This window comes from Peromyscus californicus, unplaced genomic scaffold (genome assembly GCF_007827085.1).
Source record: "Peromyscus californicus insignis strain IS unplaced genomic scaffold, ASM782708v3 Scaffold_4__1_contigs__length_199733344, whole genome shotgun sequence".
Classification (NCBI taxonomy): domain Eukaryota; kingdom Metazoa; phylum Chordata; class Mammalia; order Rodentia; family Cricetidae; genus Peromyscus; species Peromyscus californicus.
The window spans coordinates 49,070,677-49,091,755 of NW_026294562.1; the positions used below are offsets into that span (position 1 = coordinate 49,070,677).

A 21,079-nucleotide genomic window follows, 5' to 3' on the forward strand; every position below is an offset into this window, starting at 1 on the left:
AATAAAATAAACCAGAAACAGAAAGACAAATGATTGTTTACACATGGAAGATTTTTTGAAAAGTTGATATGACTACTGTAAGCATTGCAGCTTGGATGGAAAGGTATCCTGGTAGCTGGAAGCCAAGAAATGCCACAAAGTCACATGACACAACAAACCTCACACAAGAGATTTATTAGGAGGGGAAAAAACAAGGGGGTGGTTACCTCTGCTTGAGCAAAAAATCGCAGCAAACTTACCAGGATAGAGGGCTTATATAGAGTTTCTTGAGAAAAGGGTGGAACTTTCTGGGGTGGAGCTTTCCAGGATGGATATTGGTAGGATTTCATGTCCAGAGATTGAGATTTTTTTACTCTGTAGGATGGGGCCAGTGCTGTGGGATGTTCTATATGGCAAATGTATTGCTCTGATTGGTTAGTAAATAAAACACTGATTGGCCAGTAGTCAGGCAGGAGGAAGTATAGGCGGGACAAGGAGGAGAAGAATTCTGGGAAGCAGAAGACTGGGAGAGACACTGCCAGCCGCCACAATGACAAACAGCATGTGAAGATGCCAGTAAGCCATGAGCCACGTGGCAAGGTATAGATTTATAGAAATGGATTAATTTAAGCTATAAGAACAGTTAGCAAGAAGCCTGCCACGGCCATACAGTTTGTAAGCAATATAAGTCTCTGTGTTTACTTGGTCGGGTCTGAGCGGCTGTGGGACTGGCGGGTGAGAGAGATTTGTCCTGACTGTGGGCCAGGCAGGAAAACTAGCTACAGGCCAGGGTCCAGCAGTTAGGGCAGTTAGAATATACTGCAGGTGGAGCCTGGCAGTTAGAGGTCCTTGGGGATGGGGCCTAGCCACTCATGTGGACTCAGGAGGCCTACAACTAGGGGATAGTAATTAACTAGAAGCTGAGGGGATAAGTGGAAAGAAGAGCTAGAGAATGTCTCAATAATAAGCAAATAAAAACAGTAAGAAGGAATAAAAATCTAGTGCTTTTGTGGGGTAAAAGTAGTTCACAATAAACTGCTGTATCTTCTATAAAAAATGGGAAGAAGTGAGCTTAGGTCACCATACTTAATAAGGAGATAAAAACATTCATTAGCCTTATCTGATCAATACAACTCAACATGTGTGTAGACCTCATAAATGTACACAATTATTACATTACACAAAAAGTTAAACAAAATGAAAATGTAAATAAAGTAAATAAAAGTATATATATATTGCATATTTGATTGATATTTTATCAAACATTTACACTAGTTGGAACCAATTTATAATATATTAAAGCTAACTAGAATTTTAAAATATATAAATAAAACAAACTTAGAAATGCTGCAGTGTGTAAATACCATATACATAACTATGGTATAAATTAATACTTATAAATTAATATATCTAAGAATATGGTTAATTACCTACACTATACTTATATGTTATTAATTAATCATATGATACATAAATTATATAATTGTTAATAATATATAATTAGTGATTGTAATTATCTATATTAAAATATTCCACTGAAGAATATTTATAAATAATCTCAACTTTTTAACTTTATGTGTGTATAAACTGATACTTAGAATATATAATGAACTGTCCAAAATTATTACCTGGAATGAATATATTTGAGAAAATTCAGTTTCCTCTAGCCTCATAAAATCTTATAACTCTATGTTATTTATGTGGAAACTACTCTAGACAAATCACTTATTTTTTTATCCCTTTCAGTGATATTATGACACTGATTAGTTATCACATTTATGCAAATTATATAACAGAGATGTAAATAATTTATTCATACTAACACAAGTATTCACTGGTAATTCACCTGTTGAGCCCAGGCAAGTGGTTTTTAAGTTCACTGGTGTTAGTTAGATCTAAATCAAGTTTTTTCTTCAGAGACCCAAATTCGGTCTTGAATTTCATAATGAATTAATAATAGATATACACAATATATGTCTAGGATAGCAGGGGGCAGAAGAGAGATGCATAGCCAACAGCGGCTGTTCTGAAGCAAAGACACATCAGTAGTCAGAATAAGGACTCTGGAAAGAGTTGTATATTGGTCCATAGTACCTGGGCAACATTGCTTTCATTCCAACTTACCCCAGCCTCACTAACTCCATCTTTAAAATGAGCTATCATAATTAAATAACACATTTAAAACTACAAATGAAAACACCAGCAAGAGCTAGCGACAATACTTGGGATAATGATCTCTGTGTTGGGTTGACAATATGTGGGGTTCTGTGTGTGAGTGCATTCTGGAAGTCCTGGCCTCTGTGATTTGACTGTTACTGTTCTCATCATTGCTACTTTCTCACTCAAATGACTGACTGCTCTGGGAAGTACTCCTATTGATTTTTTTCCTTGAAATCCATATAGCCTAGTTTGAAAGAATATTATTGAGCTCAATTTTGGCTTAGAATCGTCATCCTATAGTTGGATATAAACTGTCAGAATTTCAACTGCATAGTTCATGGATTACTTTTAATCAACAGATGTGTTTTGGTTGGTAGAATTCACCATTTCTAAAGTTATTGATTTACTTAGTTATTGTATAGTGTTTTAAATTAGAAAAGGCATGCAACCACTGACAATTCCATAATGTCTATCCACAGAGCTGTTCTAAGTTTAGCTTTAAGAAAGCATCGTATTTTGCAAGTCCCTACACTTAGATGAAGAGCTACAGGAAATTAATGGCTGCTGAGAGAGGGAGAATCAGTATTCTCTAGGGGTGAGCCCCCAATATGCTATCTAATCCAAAGTGTTCAGTCTGTAAGCATATGAATAACATCAAATAGATTCTGCAGATTATATTTATATAGGCGTATGTATACATATACATAGGGATAACATGTAAATATGTAACAATAATTAAAGGAGAAATCATGAATTTGAGAGGGAGTAGGGGAATACTTGAGGAGTTGGAGTATCGGGAAGGAGAGTTGAAAATGCTATAAATAGAATGCTAATGTATAAAATTCTGAAAATTTTAAATTTAAATTTAAAAAGAAAGCATGGTGCTGAAGAGATAGAGTAACATGAATCTTAAAGGGTCTTATTAATAAAAGCAAACCCAGAGACAGGTATTGGGGTAAACGCTGAAACATGAGAGAAACAGAACCAGCCACAGCTGCCCTCACCCCGCCAGTTCCTCAGCTGATCTTGTTTCCTCAAAGTGGAAGCCTCTGTGTCCTCATCTGAATGGATCTCAACTGAACTGCTGCTCAAAAGCCTAAAAGCTTAACCAGGCTCTATCTGGTTCCTGGTCCTCACGTCTTATTTACCTTTCTGCTTCCTACCATCACTTCCTAGGATTAAAGGCATGTGTCACCATGACTGGCTGATTCCAGTGTGGCTTTGAACTCACAGAGATTCAAATGGATTTCTGCCTCTGGAATGCTAGGATTAAAGGTGTGTGTGCCACCATTTTCTGGCCTCTATATCTAGTGGCTGTTCTGTTTTCTGATCCCAGATAAGTTTATTAGGGTGCATAATATGTTGGGGAACACAACATCACCACAAGACAGTTCAGCAGGTTAAAGTACATGTTGCTCTTTCAGAGGACCTGTGTTTAATTCCTAGCATCTACATGGTGGCTCACAATCACCTTGAACTACAGTTCTAGGCATTCTGACAGCTTCTTCTGATTTCTGTGTGTACCAGGCATGCATATGGTATATGAAGTTGTTTATAGAATAAAGAATTTATATTGCCAATATTAACTCATTTCTAAAATATTATGTTTTACAACTAATATTAAAAGCCTCTCACATGAATGCTGTGTGGAGATTAGATGTTTGAAGTTTTATGATAGTCTATTAATTACCAACTAGTATGAAAATTCCTCAGAACTCAAGATGGAATCCAGCTTCAACCTAATGGATAGCCAGATGTCCAACCACATTATTATTGGCCTTTTTGGGTATGAATTGTTGTAAGGCTAGATTACCAGGAAAGCACTGAAATTCATCTCAGTTCTTGCTAACTCATTTAGTCCCCTCTGTAGACTAAAAAACAGCCACTTTACATGTTTGTTATTTTTGTCTGTGTTGTCCACTATGGAGGTTTGATAATGGCCAAGATAAAGTCAAAACTAAGTCATAGTATTTCCCATCATATTTGTGTTCACCCTCTTAGGGAAGCTGTATGGCATTTGGTAAGAATCATTACCCTTACCACTAATGAAAGTTCTAACACTCAACCCCCAACCTCAATGTATTGCTTAGAAGAAGAAGAAAAATGTCCCATGACTAGTTCTGTGTTCAGATAATGAGATAATTTTTTATATACAGCTATCTCCTTGATTTTATACAAATTAAACTTTTCACTAAACCATGTGCACAATCTTGTATATGCCAATCATACCTCCATAAAGTGATTTTTGTCAGTATTTTTAAGGTGTGGAAAGATGTCTTAGTCAGTAAAGTATTAGCCTTGAAAGCATGAGGACCTGAATTCAATCTCCAGAATGCACATTAAAGAATATAAATAATGGAGCACACCCTTATGATTACAATGTTAGGATTGGAGACAGATCACTACAGCTTCCTGGGAAGCCAGATTTGCCTGCTTGGGAAGTTCCAGGCCAGGGAAATGAGAGACTCTGTCTCAAGAATGGAAGGATGGATGGATGAATGGATGGATGGATGGATGGATGGATGGATGGATGGATGGATGGATGGATGGATGGACAAGGCAGATAGTGCCTGAGGAATAACATCCAAGACTGTAGTCTTCCCTCTACACAAGCTTACTGGCACTCTTACACACACACAAATAAAAAGTACTTCTGCTAGTTGTGTATACAGCAGATAAAAGTTTACCTTGCCTTTAGATAAGAAAAGATATTTAATCCTAAATAGTCTGAAATCAGAAATTCAACCATATAATGCACAACTGCTCACAGAGTAGTTAAAAGATCCAGTATCTCTAAGATAAGGAAAAGTGGAGGGAAAAAATATTAACCTGTGACCACATACCTGGGTCCAGGTCTTGAATTAAGCACATATTCTTACTGTTCCGTAAACTGGTCACTTACTATTTATTTGAAAACTAAACAAAATAACCTCTCCAACAGAATTTACAGAATCATACCAGTAAATAGAAATTTTTACCTACTTCCTTGAATAAAGGTGCTGAAAAGTCTGAAACTTTGACATGGAAGAATGTATAAATTTGGGGCTGAAGAGATGCTTCAGTGGCTAAGAACACTGGCTGGTCCAGCAGATGCAGGTTCAAATCCCAAAACCCACATGGTGGATCACAACCATCTGTAACTCCAATTCTAAAGGTTTCAGTGCCCGCTTCTCATCTCCTTGGCACTACATGCATGTGATGCACAGATACATATGCAGGCTAAAGCATTCATACACATGAAATAAAAAAAATAAAAGGTTTTACAAAAAAAAGAGGAGGAAATTATTTTGGAGATGTTCTCTTTTGGAAACATCTTACAAATGTCACTTACCTTACTCCAACTTTAGTTTCTTTATTCATGAACCAAGTATATTATAAACAAAGATGTGTGTCTCTGAAGAGCAAATAAAATCAGTCTTATCAGAACTTTAAACTCATTTTGTATAATTATGATTTGTAATGTTTTCTGTCCATATTCACTGACTAACAAAATCCTCAGTTTGAGGGAGGTTATCCTGTACTAACTCTCCCATTCAGAAGAGTAAATAAAGTACCGATGTGTCTATAGCACATCTCTGCTAAAAAGTATGTCAGACAGACATCGTACTGGGATTTTACAGGCCAATAAAGTGGACCAAGAGGGAGTTCTAGGAACATGAAGACCCAAGGGAAATAGGCTCCCTATGAGGCAACCATGGGGCCTTACTCTATTTACTTTAAGCAAAAGTAATTAAACTGCCTTTGGGACCAAACTTTATGGCTGCACAAACATACAGATGCATCTATATTTTTCTGTCATATATGTTTCATATTAAGGTACGGCATATGCTTAGTCAAATGTACTAATATGGGGGCTCAATTCTTACTTTAGATAAATGTATATGATTGCAGAGCCAAAACCAAATTCAAATTCAAATTCACATCAGTTCAAAAAGCACTTTTTATTTTTAATAAAATAATTGTCTGCCCACAATCAGCTCCTAAAATATACTGGCTTTATCCTTATAAGTTTTCTTTCACAAAAAATAAAACATTTAAATGGCATCTTACAATATCTTTCATCCTAAGTATGCCTTATTTTTTCTACCCTAATGCATATGTTTCATGCATGAGTACTTTGTTCCTTTTTATTATTAAATGATATCTAATATGTGAATTTACCCAGGTTACTTACTGATGAATGAGTATGTATATAACTTTTGTTAATTAAAATTATTCATTGGAACTAGGATACACATATATAATACATTTTGATTACTCTCATCCCCTAACCCTTTCTTCTTTCTCCCTATATCAAGCCCCATCCTCCCACCAAGTCACTATCCCATACTTACGTATTTTTGGTTTGTTTTATGACACACTGATTTTAACCAGGACCATCTGTGTAACAATGGGTTTGGAGCATCAATTGGAGCATGGTGAGTTAACCAGCAGTTAAACAACTGAAGACACTGATAACCCTCCTCCAGTATCCAAGCTGGTTTATAATACTAAGTATGCTATGGGAGTTACCAATATTTTTACATAAATATTGACTTGTATTTGGCTTGAATACATACACAGAAGCAGGGATCACCAGCAGACTTGATAGGTTTTTCTTTAGCACTATAAAACATTATCAAATGATGTTTTTAAAGTGTTATATCAGATTGTGTTTCCCTCGTAATACATGATAATTGAAATTTTCTCCTATCATTGCTAATTCATCCCATTATATTAAAGGCTAGAAAAGATGTATTGATGGCAGAAGTAAGGCCTTCAGTAAAGGCTTTGAGGAGTATATGGATTTTTTGTCATTTGCATAAGTATGATATTTTCAAATTATTTTCTAGATAAGAACCAAACATAACCAAATAAAACATAATGAGATAGACAAAAACCATCACATCAAAGTTGGGAAAGGAAAACCAACAGAAGTAAAAGAGATCCAAGAGTAGGTACAAGAATAAGAGATAGCTAGAACTGAGGGACATCTGAGGAGTGGTATGGAAACCTAGTGCAGTGGAAACTTCCTAAAAGCTATGAACACAATCCTAATGAAGTCTCATTACAATGGTATAGATGGAGTCCCAACTGGCCATCTCTTGTCACCAAACAATGCTTTCAGTACTGGTTACATCTAATTGAGCTCTGTCCAAAGGAGTCCCGTGAAAATCTTCAAACAACTCAGGTGGTTTCAAGATAATAAGTTGTTCTCCTCAAACTGACAGCAAGGACTCACTGCTGAGGACAACACCCACAGAACTCAAGGAACATGGAGAGATCAAACTGCCACCTACACGGAGCCCTCATTCCTATGTGCTAGTGTGTTTTGTACAGGAAGGTACTATGAAGGCTACGAAAAGAGAGACATAATCACCAACCCAGCCGTGAAACCTTGGATCTACACTCTGTCCTGCCTTCAGATTATGTTAGGGCAACAGTGGCACAAAACTTACTGGAGTGACTACCCAATGTCTGCTTCGACTTAATGCCCACTCAACATGAAGTAGTGTAACATGAATTGGTAAACGGTATTTTAATAAAAAACCTGGTGCCAGATATTGGGATAAATGCTGAAAGATCAGAGAGACAAAGGAACAAGCCACTGACACGTATCACCTTGCCAACTCCATGAATTCTCTGACAGAACGCCTCTGAGTCTTCGGCCAAAGAGCTCTCCAGCTGAAAAACCTTTAGTTCCTGTCTCCTCATGCCTTACACGCCTTTCTCCACCCTGTCATATCACGTCCTTCTCAGTATTGGGGTTGAAACCCTGTGTGCCTCCCAAGTCCTGGGAGCAATGGCATGAAATCCCAAGTGCTGAGATTAAAGGTGTGTGACTCCCAAGTACTGGGGTTAAAGGTGTGTGCCACCACTGCCTGGCCTCTATGTTTAATCTAGCGGCTTGTTCTGTTCTCTGATCTTCAGGCGTATTTTATTAGGGTACACAATATATCATCACAAAGGAGTGTATACCTGACACTGCTTGGATGACCAAGAATCATAGACTAGATAGCCCAGAGACCTAAAGTAAAACCCAGCACTACTGGACTTAAAAAATCCAAGAAACAATAAAATGACTCCTAATGATATTCTGCTATACTCATAGATCAATGCCTTATTCAGTCATCATGACAGAAGTTTCCTCCTACAGCAGATAGGAACAGACACAGAGACCCACAGCAGACAATATGCAGAGAGCCAAACCCTGGAACACACAGTTCTTTTTATTTTATTTTATAATTTAATTTAATTTTACATATCAACCACGGATTCCCTTGTTCTTCCCCCTCCCACCTACCCCCGCCTTCTCCCCAGCCTACCCCCCATTCCCATCTCCTCCAGGGCAAAGACTACCCTGAGGATTGAGTTCAACCTGGTAGATTCAGTCCAGGCAGGTCCAGTCCCCTCCTCCCAGGCAGAGCCAAGGGTCCCTGTATAGGCCCCAGGTTTCAAACAGCCAACTCATGCACTGAGTACAGGACCCGTTCCCACTGCCTGGATGCCTCCCAAACAGATCAAGCTAATCAACTGTCTCACTTATCCAGAGGGCCTGAAATAGTTGGGGGCTCCTCAGCCATTGGTTCACAGTTCGTGTGTTTCCATTCGTTTGGCTATTTGTCCCTGTGCTTTATCCAACCTTGGTCTCAACAGTTCTTGCTCATACAAACCCTCCTCTTTCTTGCCAATTGGACTCCTGGAGCTCCACCTGGGGCCTGGCTGTGAATCTCTGCATCCAGTTCCCTCAGTCATTGAATGGGGTTTCTAGCACGACAATTAGGGTGTTTGACCATCCCATCACCATAGTAGGTCAGTTCGAGCTGTCTCTTGACCATTGCCAGTAGACTATTGTGGGGGTATCTTTGTGGATTTCTGTGGCCCTCTCTAGCACTTTGCTTCTTCCTATTCTCATGTGGTCTTCATTTATCATGGTCTTTTATTCCTTGTTCGCCCTCTCTGTTCTTGATCCAGCTGGGATCTCCCACTCCCCTAAGCTCTCTTTTCCTTGATCCTTGCGCTTCATTACCCCCACTCACCTCCATGTTGTTCATGTAGATCTCATCCATTTCTCTGTCATTGTGCGATCCCTGTGTCTTTCTTGGGGTCCTGTTTTCTAGGTAGCCCCCCTGGAGTTGTGAGTAGCAGTCTAGTCATCTTTGTTTTTACATCTAGTATCCTCCTAAGAGTGAGTACATACTATGTTTGTCTTTCTGAGTCTGGGTAACCTCACTCAGGATGATTTTTTTTCTAGATCCATCCATTTGCCTGCAAACCTCATGATGTCATTATTTTTCTCTGCTGAGTAGTATTCCATTGTGTATATGTACCACATTTTGTTTATCCATTCTTCAGTTGAAGGGCACCTAGGTTGTTTCCAGGTTCTGGCTATTACAAACAATGCTGATATGAACACAGCTGAGCATGTGTCCTTGTGGTGTGATTGAGCATTCCTTGGGTATATGCCCAAGAGTGGTATAGCTGGATCTTGGGGGAGATGGATTCCCAATTTTCTAAGAAAGTGCCATATTGATTTCCAAAGTGGTTGTACAAGCTTGAATTCCCACCAGCAGTGGAGGAGAGTTCCCCTAGCCCCACATCCTCTCCAGCATAAGGTGTCTTCAGTGTTTTTGATCTTAGCCATTCTAACAGGTGTAAGGTGGTATCTCAGAGTCGTTTTGATTTGCATTTCCCTGATAATTAGGGATGTTGAACAATTTCTTAAATGTCTTACAGTCATTTGAATTTCCTCTGTTGAGAATTCTCTGTTTAGTTCTATAGCCCATTTCTTAATTGGACCGTTGGGCATTTTGATGTCTAATTTCTTGAGTTCTTTATATATTCTGGATAGCAGTCCTCTGTCAGATGTTGGTTCCGTGAAGACCTTTTCCCATTCTGTAGGCTGTCGCTTTCCCTTATTGACTGTATCCTTTGCTCTACAAAAGCTTCTCAGTTTAAAGAGGTCCCATTGATTGATTGTTTCTCTCAGTGTCTGTGCTACTGGTGTTCTATTTAGGAAGTGATCTCCTATGCCAATGCATTCAAGACTACTTCCCACTTTCTCTTCTAGCAGGTTCAGAGTAGCTGGATTTATGTTGAGGTCTTTGATCCACTTGGACTTAAGTTTTGTGCACGGTGACAGATATGGATCTATTTGCAGCCTTCTACATGTTGATATCCAGTTATGCCAGCACCATTTGTTGAAGATGCTTTCTTTTTTTCCATTGTACAGTTTTGGCTTCTTTGTCAAAAATTATACGTTCATAGGTGTGTGGATTAATGTCAGGGTCTTCAATTCAATTCCATTGGTCCACATGTCGGTTTTTATGCCAGTACCAAGCTGTTTTTATTACTGTAGCTCTATAGTAGAGCTTGAGGTCAGGGATCGTGATGCCTCCAGAGGTTGTTTTATTGTACAGGATTCTTTTGGCTATCCTGGGTTTTTTTGTTTTTCCATATGAAGTTGAGTATTGTTCTTTCCAGGTCTGTGAAGAATTGTGTTGGTATTTTGATGGGGATTGCATTGAATCTGTAGATTGCTTTTGGTAAGATTGCCATTTTTACTATGTTAGTCCTGCCTATCCATGAGCATGGGAGATCTTTCCATTTTCTGACATCTTATTCAATTTCTTTTTTCAGGGACTTAAAGTTCTTGTCATATAGGTCCTTCACTTGCTTGGTTAGTGTTACCCCAAGGTATTTTATGTCATTTGTGGCTATTGTAAAGGGTGATGTATCTCTGATTTCCTTCTCAACTTCTTTGTCCATTGTATATAGGAGGGCTACTGATTTTATTGAGTTGATCTTGTATCCTGCTATGTTGCTGAAGGTGTTTATAAGCTGTATCAGTTCCTTGGTTGAATCTTTGGGGTTACTCAAGTATACTATCATGTCATCTGCAAATAGGGAAAGCTTGACTTCTTCCTTTCCAATTTGTATCCCCTTAATCTCCTTATGTTGTCTTATTGCTCTGGCTAGAACTTCAAGTACTATATTGAATAAGTATGGGGAGAGCAGACAGCCTTGCCTTGTTCCTGATTATAGTGGAATCACTTTGCGTTTCTCTCCATTTAATTTGATGTTGGCTGTTGGCTTGCTGTAAATTGCCTTTATTATGTTTAGGTATGTTCCCTGTATTCCTGATTGCTCCAAGACCTTTATCATGAAGGGGTGTTGGATTTTGTCAAATTCCTTTTCTGCATCTACTGAGATGATCATGTGGTTTTTTCTTTGAGATTGTTTTCATGGTATATTACATTGACAAGCTTTCATATGTTGAACCACCCTTGCATCCCTGGGATGAAGCCTACTTGATCATGGTGGATAATTGTTTTGATGTGTTCTTGGAGTCTGTTTGCCAGTGTTTTATTGAGTATTTTTGCATCAATGTTCATGAGGGAGATTGGTCTGTAGTTCCCTTTCTTTCTTGTATCCTTGTTTGGTTTAGGAATCAGGGTAATTGTAGCCTCATAGAAGGAGTTTGGTATTGTTCCTTCAGTTTTTATTGTGTGGAACAATTTAGAGAGTATTGGTATTAACTCTTCTTTGAAGATCTGGTAGAATTCTACACTGAAACCATCTGGTCCTGGGCTTATTTTGGTTGGGAGACTTTTAATGACTGTTTCTATTTCCTTAGGGGTTATTGGACTATTTAAATAGTTTATCTGGTCTTGATTTAACTTAAGTATGTGGTACCTATCCAGAAAATTATCCATTTCTTTTAGATTTTCCAGTTTTGTGGAGTAGAGGTTTTTGAAGTATGACCTGATGATTCTCTGGATTTCCTCAATGTCTGTTGTTATGTCTCCCTTTTCATTTCTGATTTTGTTAATTTGGATGCTCTCTCTGTCTTTTGGTTAGTTTGGATAAGGGCTTGTCTATCTTGTTGATTTTCTCAAAGAACCAACTCTCTGTTTCATTAATTTTTTGTATTGTTCTCTTTGTTTCTAATTTATTGACTTCAGCTCTCACTTTGATAATTTCCTGGCGTCTATTCTTCCTGGGAGACGTTGCTTCTTCTTGTTCTAGAGCTTTCAGGTGTGCTGTTAAGTCACTAGTGTGAGATTTCTCCAACTTCTTTATGTGGGCATTTAGTGCTATGAATTTCCCTCTTAGCACTGTTTTCATAGTGTCCCATAAATTTGGATATGTGGTGTCTTCATTTTTGTTGATCTCTAGGAAGTCTTTAATTTCTTTCTTTATTTCTTCCTTAACCCATTGGTGATTCAGTTGAGCATTATTCAGTTTCCATGAGATTGTAGGTTTTCTGTAGTTTTTGTTGTTGTTGAAATCTAACTTTAAACAATGGTGATCTGATAGAATGCAGGAGGTTATTCCAATTGTTTTGTATCTGTTAAGATTTGCTTTGTGGCCAAGTATGTGGTCGATTTTAGAGAAGGTTCTATGGGGTGTTGAGAAAAAGGTATATTCTTTTTTGTTAGGATGGCGTGTTCTGTATATATCGATTAAGTCCATTTGAGTCATAACATCAGTTAAGTCCTTTATTTCTCTGTTAAGTTTCGATTTGGGAGATCTGTCCAGTGGTGAAAGTGGGGTGTTGAAGTCTTGCACTATTAATGGGGGGGGGGGTTATATGTGGTTTAAGCTTTAGTAATGTTTCTTTTACATATGTGGGTGCCCTTGTGTTTGGGGCATAAATTTCAGAATTGAAATTTCATCTTGGAAGATCTTTCCTGTGATGAGTATGTAATGCCCTTCTTGATCTCTTTTGATTGATTTTAGTTTGAAGTCTGTTTTGCTGGATATCAGGATGGCTACACCCGCTTGTTTCTTAAAACAGTTTGATTGGAAAGTCTTTTCCCAGCCTTTTATTCTTAGGTAGTGTCTATCTTTGAATTTGAGGTGTGTTTCTTGTATGCAGCAGAAAGATGGGTCCTGCTTTCGTATCCATTCTATAAGCATGTGCCTTTTTATAGGTGAATTAAGTCCATTGATATTAAGGGATATTAATGACCAGTGATTGTTAATTCCTGTTATTTTTTGGTGGTAGTGTGTGTGTACTTCTCTTCTTTGGGGTTTACTACTGTGGCATTATCTATTGCCTGTGTTTTTGAGGGTGTATCTGACTTCCTTAGGTTGGAATTTTCCTTCTAGTGCTTTCTGTAGGGCTGGGTTTGTGGATACGTATTGTTTAAATCTGGCTTTGTCTTGGAATGTCTTGTTCACTCCATCTATGATGATTGAAAGCTTTGCTGGGTATATTAGTCTAGGCTGGCATCCATGGTCTCTTAGTGTCTGCATTACATCTGTCCAGGTTCTTCTGGCTTTCAAAGTCTCCATTGAGAAATCAGGTGTTATTCTGATGGGTTTGCCTTTATAAGTCACGTGGCCTTTTTCCTTTGCTGCTCTTAATATTCTTTCTTTATTCTGTACATTTAGTTGTTTAATTATTATGTGGCAAGGGGACTTTTTTGGGGGGTCTAGTCTGTTTGGTATTCTATAGGCTTCTTGTTTCTTCATAGGCATTTCCTTCTTTAAGTTGGGAAAGTTTTCTTCTATGATCTTGTTGAATATATTTTCTGTGCCTTTGACTTGGTATTCTTCTGCTTCTTCTACCCCCAATTATTTGTAGGTTTGGTCTTTTCATGGTGTCCCAAATTTCTTGAACATTTTGGTTCATGGCTTTGTTGGCTTTAGTGTTTTCTTGGACTGATGAATCTATTTCTTCTACCATATCTTCAATGCCAGAGATCCTCTCTTCCATCTCTTGCATTCTGTTGGTTATACTTGCATCTGAAGTTCCTGTTCGTTTACTCAGATTTTCTATTTCCAGCATTCCCTCTGTTTGTGTCTTCTTCATTTTTTCTATTTCCCTTTTCAGGTCTTGTACTGTTTCCTTCATCTGTTTCATTGCTTTTTCATGATTTTCTTTCAGGGCTTTATTGTTTTCTTCCAGGACTTTATTGTTTTCTTCTGCTTTATTTGTCCTTTCCTCTAGTTTTTTATAGCGTTCTTCCCATTTTTTGTTTGCCTTTTCCTCAATTTCATTTGTGATTCCTTCTATATAAGCCTCTACTTTCTTCATGATGTTATTCATAAGGCTGGTTTCTTCTGCTTCTTCCATTTTTTGATGTTCAGGTCTAGCTGTTGGAGGAGGGCTAGGTTCTGGTGATGCTGTATTGCTCTTCATTTTGTTGTATGTACTTCTGCCTTGATGTCTGCCCATCTCCTTGTGGATTCATTCTTGGTCTTATCAGCGCATTTGGTCCAGACAGAGCTGACAGATTCAGGAAGACTCTCTCTCTTGTCCAGATGGGAGCTCTGGGGCAGGATGGGAGCTCTTGTCCAGATGGGAGGTCCAGGGCAGGATGGGAGCTGGGGGCCAGTCTCTAAGTCTCAGGAAGTGGCTGGGGTCTTGGGCAGATGGGTGTGGGGGCAGCGCGTGGAGATTGCAGGGTCTGCCAGGGGTTTTGGAGAAGGGGATCCTTCCCAGTGGGGGTGGAGGAGATCCTTCCCAATGGCCAGAACCTGGGGCCAAGTTGGGCAGGTCTTCCCCAGAATGGCTGGTACCCAGGGATGGGATCTAGGCTGAGCCCAGGCACTCACTGCTTGTCCAGATGGGAGGTCCAGGGCAGGATTGAACACACAGTTCTTAAATGAGATGTCTCCACCAAATCCCTCCCTTCAGTGCTTAGGAAGCCTTGGGGAAGACGAGGTGGAGAGTCTAAAAGCCAGAGGGGATGGAGGATACCAGAATAACTCCTCTAAATCAACTGATTAAGGGTCATATGAACTCATAGAGACTGAAGCACCAAGTACACAGCCTACATGGGTCTGTCCCAGGTCCTGTGCATGTGGTGGAACAGGTTTGATCTGAATGGCAGCAACTGCCTTAATCTTGTGAATGGAATTTTCTGGGTAATTCTGGGGAGCATTTAGGAGACAATCGTAGTAGAATATCAGTCTTCTTAGGGACTACTTAAGTGTTTATGGTCAGAGTGCTTGTAGCTGCACATGGACAGAAAACCAAAGGCTGTTCTGGTGGGATCAGAAAAAGAAGTAAGGAATATCTTGGTAGGGACTAGAAGAAAGGTCGTCTTGTTATATAATGGTGAAGAACTTAGCTGAATTAAGTCATTTTTCTGTAACGGAAAAAAGCATAACTAAACAATAATATACTAGAACCTGTGCATGCCTATGTGTATGTAAATTTGCATGTGTGTAGGCACACACATACAAAGAGACCCAATGTTGACATCGACAGCTTCCTCAGCGACCCTCCACTGAACCCAGAGTTAACAAATACACCTAGTCTGGTTAACCTGTTTGCTCCAGGGATTTTCTGTCCCCATATACCATGCTTTGGGAATACAAGAGGTTTGCTATGCCCACCTGGCATTTGCATGGCTCATGAACATCAGTCTTCACACTTCTGTTGAGTTACCCAGTACTAAACCTAACCTCTTATTGATAGAGTTCTCCAGGAATCAAATACTATTTTCATGTTGATAACTCTCAAACATATTTTTTCATTTTAGTTCTAAATTGGTTCTGGGATAGCCAAGAGAACATTCATGTTTAAATGCCCAAAACAAAGCTCATTGCCTCCTTCTGTTGCTAACCTTACACAATTATGATCTTTCTCATTCCACACAGTAGCCATTTACTGTTAAATTTACTTAAGCAACTGGATTACTATTTTTCTCATACTTGCATCCAATATAATATTTACCTTCCAAACACATTTAAATAACCTATAATGGTAATATAAAATATTAGGTCCATTTCATCTATGACTTCTTTTATGTCCACTATTTCTCTGTTTATTTTTGTCTACATGGCCTGTCTGCTAGTGAAAGTAGGGTATTGAAGTTTCTTGCTATTACTGTGTTGGGGTTAATCTCTGGACTAATGACTGGTATTGGATGTTCGCTAGTTTGGAGCATATGTGTTCAGAATCATAATTTCCTCTTCATGAATTATTCCTTTCATCAAAATGAAGTGACCTTCTTTATCACTTCTGATTAGTTTTGACATGAAGCTTGAAATCCAGATATGATTCAAGAGATTCAAACATAAATTACATTATTATATTTATTTAATAAAACACATAATATTTCTGAGATTTATGTAAATTAAATGACAAAGGTAAAAGACCTTAAGTGGTTACTAGCAACAGGGAATGATGGGAATGATGAAGAATGACTGTGTTAAAGAAGTTACTCAGAGTCTAGTAAAAGAAGTTTCAGGAATGGAAAATACAAGGTAATTTATTTTACATTTATTCATTTATTTTTAAGCAAGTTTGGTAGTTTAGATTCGGATACTACTTGTAAGACTGTTTACTCCCAAACTCTACCTTTTTTCTATTCCAGAATATTTGGATTTCAGGTAGGTACTTTGTCATTCAGCAACACAGCCAGTACCAACAGCAATTGATTATGGCTATGAGACCAAATTCTGAATAGAATATGCTCAGTAGTAGGGTGTATAGCCAGTATCTTAATTGTTAAAGAAAACATTGCCCATCTCTTTTCATTTTCTTTCCCTGGATGAAAAATAGAAATGAAGAAGAGAGATTTTTAATACTCCAAGACATTTAATACTCTTTTAATGGCAGAAAGAGACAATGGAAACAGACATTAATCCTATCACAGCATCTAAAACATAACAGTCCAGACAGGTTTTTTACACTTCTTCCTGAGCTACTTCTTTTTTGAGAAATAATATCTATTTGTGGCTTCATGTTTTGTTTCCTTTTAAATAATATTTTTATCAATTCTTTGATATTTTCACATGATATGTTTGAACATAGCCACCCCTCCCCCAACTCCACTTATAACCACCCTCTCATCCTTTCCCACCAAATTTTGGGTTTTATCATTCTGCCTCCCAACACAAAGTCAAATGTGTGGCCCCCAAATAGTCTTGGGGGTAGGGCTCATGTGTAGTTGATCTGCTCATGGTCACATCACTAAAGAAAACTGATTTTCCTTCTCCCAGTAGTTGTTAAATACCAATTGTTCCTTGGCTAGTGATGGGATTTCATGTTGACCTCCTCCCTCTATGCTGGGATTCTGTCTGGCTTGAGCTTGTGCAGATCTTGAGCATACTGTCACAATCATTGGGAGTGCATATGTTTAACTGCCATGCTGTGTCTGGAAAACACTGTTTCCCTGATTTTGTCTATCATCCCTGTGTCTTACAATCTCCTAGCCCTCTCTTTCACAAAGATTCTAGAGGCCTGGGAAAGGGAGTCTGATATGTATATCCCAGATAAGACTGAGAAGTCCACAATCTCTTATTCTCTACACATTGAATGTATTTTGTATTCTTTAGCAGACTAGCATTATTGTTCCACATCAGCTCTGATCTAATGTTATCCCAAAATGACTAATTGTTCTTATATTCTTCCTCAAAAACTAGTATCTCCCTCTTCAGTTTGAATCTTGGTGAGGCATAACTGCCATCTCCTGGTGTAGAGTGGTGGAAGAAATTCATACTTGTTTTACTTAACATTTGAATAAGCCTGTGAGTTACATAATAGTCCATAAGAAGAGGTCCACAGAAATCCACAAAGATACCCCCACAATAGACTGCTGGTAATGGTCAAGAGACAGCCCGAACTGACCTACTCTGGTGATGGGATGGCCAAACACCCTAATTGTCATTCTAGAAACCCCATCCAACAACTGAGGGATCTGGATGCAGAGATCCATGGCTAGGCCCCGGTGGAGCTCCGGGAGTCTAATTAGTGAGAAAAAGGAGGGTTTATATGCGCGAGAATTGTTGAGACCAAGGTTGGATAAAGCACGGGGACAAATAGCCAAATGAATGGAAACACATGAGCTATGAACCAATGGCTGAGGGGTCACCAACTGGATCAGGCCCTCTGAATGGGTGAGACAGTTGATTGGCTTGATCTGTTTGGGAGGCATCCAGGCAGTGGGACTGGGTCCTGTGCTCATTGCATGAGTTGGCTGTTTGAAACCTGGGGCCTATGCAGGGACGCTTGGCTCGGCCTGGGAGGACTGAGTCTACCAGGTTGATCTCAGTCCTCGGGGGAGGCTTTGCCCTGGAGAAGGTGGGAATGGGGGTGGGCTGGGGGGAAGGGGAGAGGGGCAGGAAGGGGGAGAACAAGGGAATCCGTGGCAGATATGTAAACCGAATTGTATTGTGAAATAAAAGAAAAGAAAAGAATATTGCCTGAAAATATCAAGTAAGCCAGCTGAATTATGCTCTAAAGGATAAGAGATCCAGTACAGATGAGCAAAGATTGCCTAGAAAATGCCCAGAACCATTAACAATAAAAGAAAATGAGACTATCTTGGAACATCCAGCTCAGCCAAAGTTAAAAAACATACAAAATCCCATGAATGAGCCCAGACTCAAAACAAAGGGGCTTCTCATATGATAGTAAATATGTACATGATAGTAAACCATTTCCTTGAGCCACTAAATGAGGGAATTTTTTTGCTACACAATAGACAAATAATTAATTGTACAAATTGTATAACTTTCTAATTAAAACTAGGTGTTGAACAGAATTCATCTTTTCAATGGCTTTCTTTAAGGCATTATGAACTTCTTTATTCCTTAAGCTATAGACAACTGGGTTCAACATGGGAACGACTATGGTGTAGAACACAGATGCCACTTGGTCATTGTCCATGGAATGACTAGAACTGGGCTGTAGGTACATAAAGATTATAGTTCCATAGAATATGGTCACAGCGGTGAGGTGGGATGCACAAGTAGAGAAGGCTTTCTTCCGTCCTTCTGCTGAATGCATCCTCAGGATAGCAATGAATATGAATACATAGGAGGTCAAGATAACTATGAGAGCAAAAAAGACATTGAAGGATGTTATGATAAAGAGCACAATCTCATTCACATATGTATCAGAGCAGGAAAGATCCAGGATTGGAGGGATATCACAGAAAAAGTGATGAATCACATTAGAATGGCAGAAGGAGAGATCAAAGATAAACCCAGTATAGATAGAAGATTCAGCTAAGCTGAACACATAGCAGCCAATCACCATATGAGCACACACACTAGCAGTCATTGTAGAGGTATAATGTAAGGGCTTACAAACTGCAGCATGCCTGTCAAAAGCCATAACAGCAAGTAAGAAACAGTCAACACTGGCAAAAGACACAAAGAAGAACATTTGAGTAACACATCCCCCATAGGAGATAACTTTATCCCCTGTGAGGAGCCCAGCCATCACCTTTGGAGTCACAGCTGAGGAGTAAACACAGTCTGCCAGAGAGAGATTACTGAGGAAAAGATACATGGGAGTGTGGAGACGGGAGTCCAGCCAGATCAACACAATCATGCCCAAGTTCCCAATCAGTGTGATGAGATAGATGAAGGTGAATGTTATGAACAGGGGGACTTCCAGCTCTGGGTTGTCAGTTAGTCCCAAAAGTATAAATGTTCTCATTCTACTGCTGTTAGTCACATATAACATTTTGATATTGTATTTTACCTGTCAAAATTAAGAAAAGACATGGATAGATTGCTGAAGTATGCCTTTCCCAGAGTATAACTCTGGTCCTGAGTTCAATTCTCAGTAACTCCCACAAGTAAACACATTATAAAATAGGGAAGAAAACAGTGTAATGAGCTGTAGGTTGAAATTGTTCAGAATACTGCTTAATGTATAGTTAACACACAATGAACAACCATTATACCATTCTAAATATACATGATGTTATTAATATAAACAAAGATGTTATTTGAAGAGAAAAAATGAGAAAGAGAAAAAATTATTTGAACCATATTACTCAAGCAGTTTATGTAGATAATTGTCTAAATTTAATTCAAATTTGCTTAGGCAAAATGAAACTTTCATCATTATTAAATATTAACAAGGATGGTATTTCAGAAGGAATAATAAACAGGAATTTTAAAATACCATTATGCTACACCATAACCTATTGAAGTTCAGGTTTGACTACTTACCTTATTTGACTACATAATCTCATTATAAAATAGCTTCCTTAGTTTACAAAATCCATGGTAAATATCTGATAAAAATGTGGAAAATCCTTCAGCAAACAATAATTTAATACCAGAATAATTCAGCTTTGGGTCTCTTAATCTCTTGCTCCACATGTAATCCATGAGCATACACAGTTAATGCTCTCTTCAACATATACCCTCAATGCATTTCTCAGTCACTACCTCCTGGAGACACTACCATTTGGGTCATAGCTGGAAAGAACAGACACTTCAAATTAGTCCCTGGGAAAGTTGGGACAAAGAAACCTCATGTGATATTCAAATATCTGATCTTAAAGATGATGGGGCTGACAAGTAAGTATTGAAGTTTTGTGTTTTCAAATAGAGAGCACATTGGTACACACACTGCATTTTTTTCAACTTTTATTATTTCTCTTACAATTTCACATGTGTATATATATATAAGTCATTCCTGTTACTCTCTCCTCTCATCATTTCTTATATTCTTTCAACAGTGTTCGACCCTTCCTTCTAACAGATTCCTCTCTCAGATTCATGACCTTTAATTCTGTTTTGTGACCCAGGGCCATCTGAATGACCATTGGATTAGGACTATCCATTGTAACATACTGGAGTTACCGGGGATGCACATTGAAGGTAATGTTTATCCCTTTTTCTGAATCTAGCAGTAGTAGTTCAACAGTGACAGATAAGGCCCCATAAACCTTTCTTCCATCCATGACTGGCTATAAATGGTTCCATTCTTGTAACTCTAAACATAACACTAGCAACATTTTTCTTTGTGCCAGACACTGTTGTCCTAAGCCTTATGGATTCACACTCTTTTAAACATTCTAAATTTGAGCCCGAGAACTAAACAATAAATTTTGCTGTTACAAAGTTAATTCTCTGTGACTCATTATACTTAGACTAGAGCTGAACACATAAGAGAACCTCATTCTATCTGAAATCAGTAACAGGAAGATCATGAGTTCAGTCCTAATGGGGTGACAGAGTGAGTTCAAGGCCA

At 38.5% G+C, this 21,079-nt stretch overlaps 1 protein-coding gene across 1 annotated transcript; it reads right to left on the reverse strand.

Annotated features, from left to right (window-relative positions):
* Nucleotides 1-18,574: 18,574 nt before the first annotated feature.
* LOC128094100 (olfactory receptor 5B2-like) lies at nucleotides 18,575-19,555 on the reverse strand. The gene has a single exon (XM_052712199.1). It carries the CDS (start codon nucleotides 19,553-19,555, stop codon nucleotides 18,575-18,577), a length of 981 nt encoding a protein of 326 aa, XP_052568159.1.
* Between the last annotated feature and the right edge of the window lie 1,524 nt (nucleotides 19,556-21,079).

Bases quoted from the DNA above. Each gene is read 5' to 3' on its own strand.
- LOC128094100 (XM_052712199.1), bottom strand. From the start codon at position 19,555: ATGTTATATGTGACTAACAGCAGTAGAATGAGAACATTTATACTTTTG.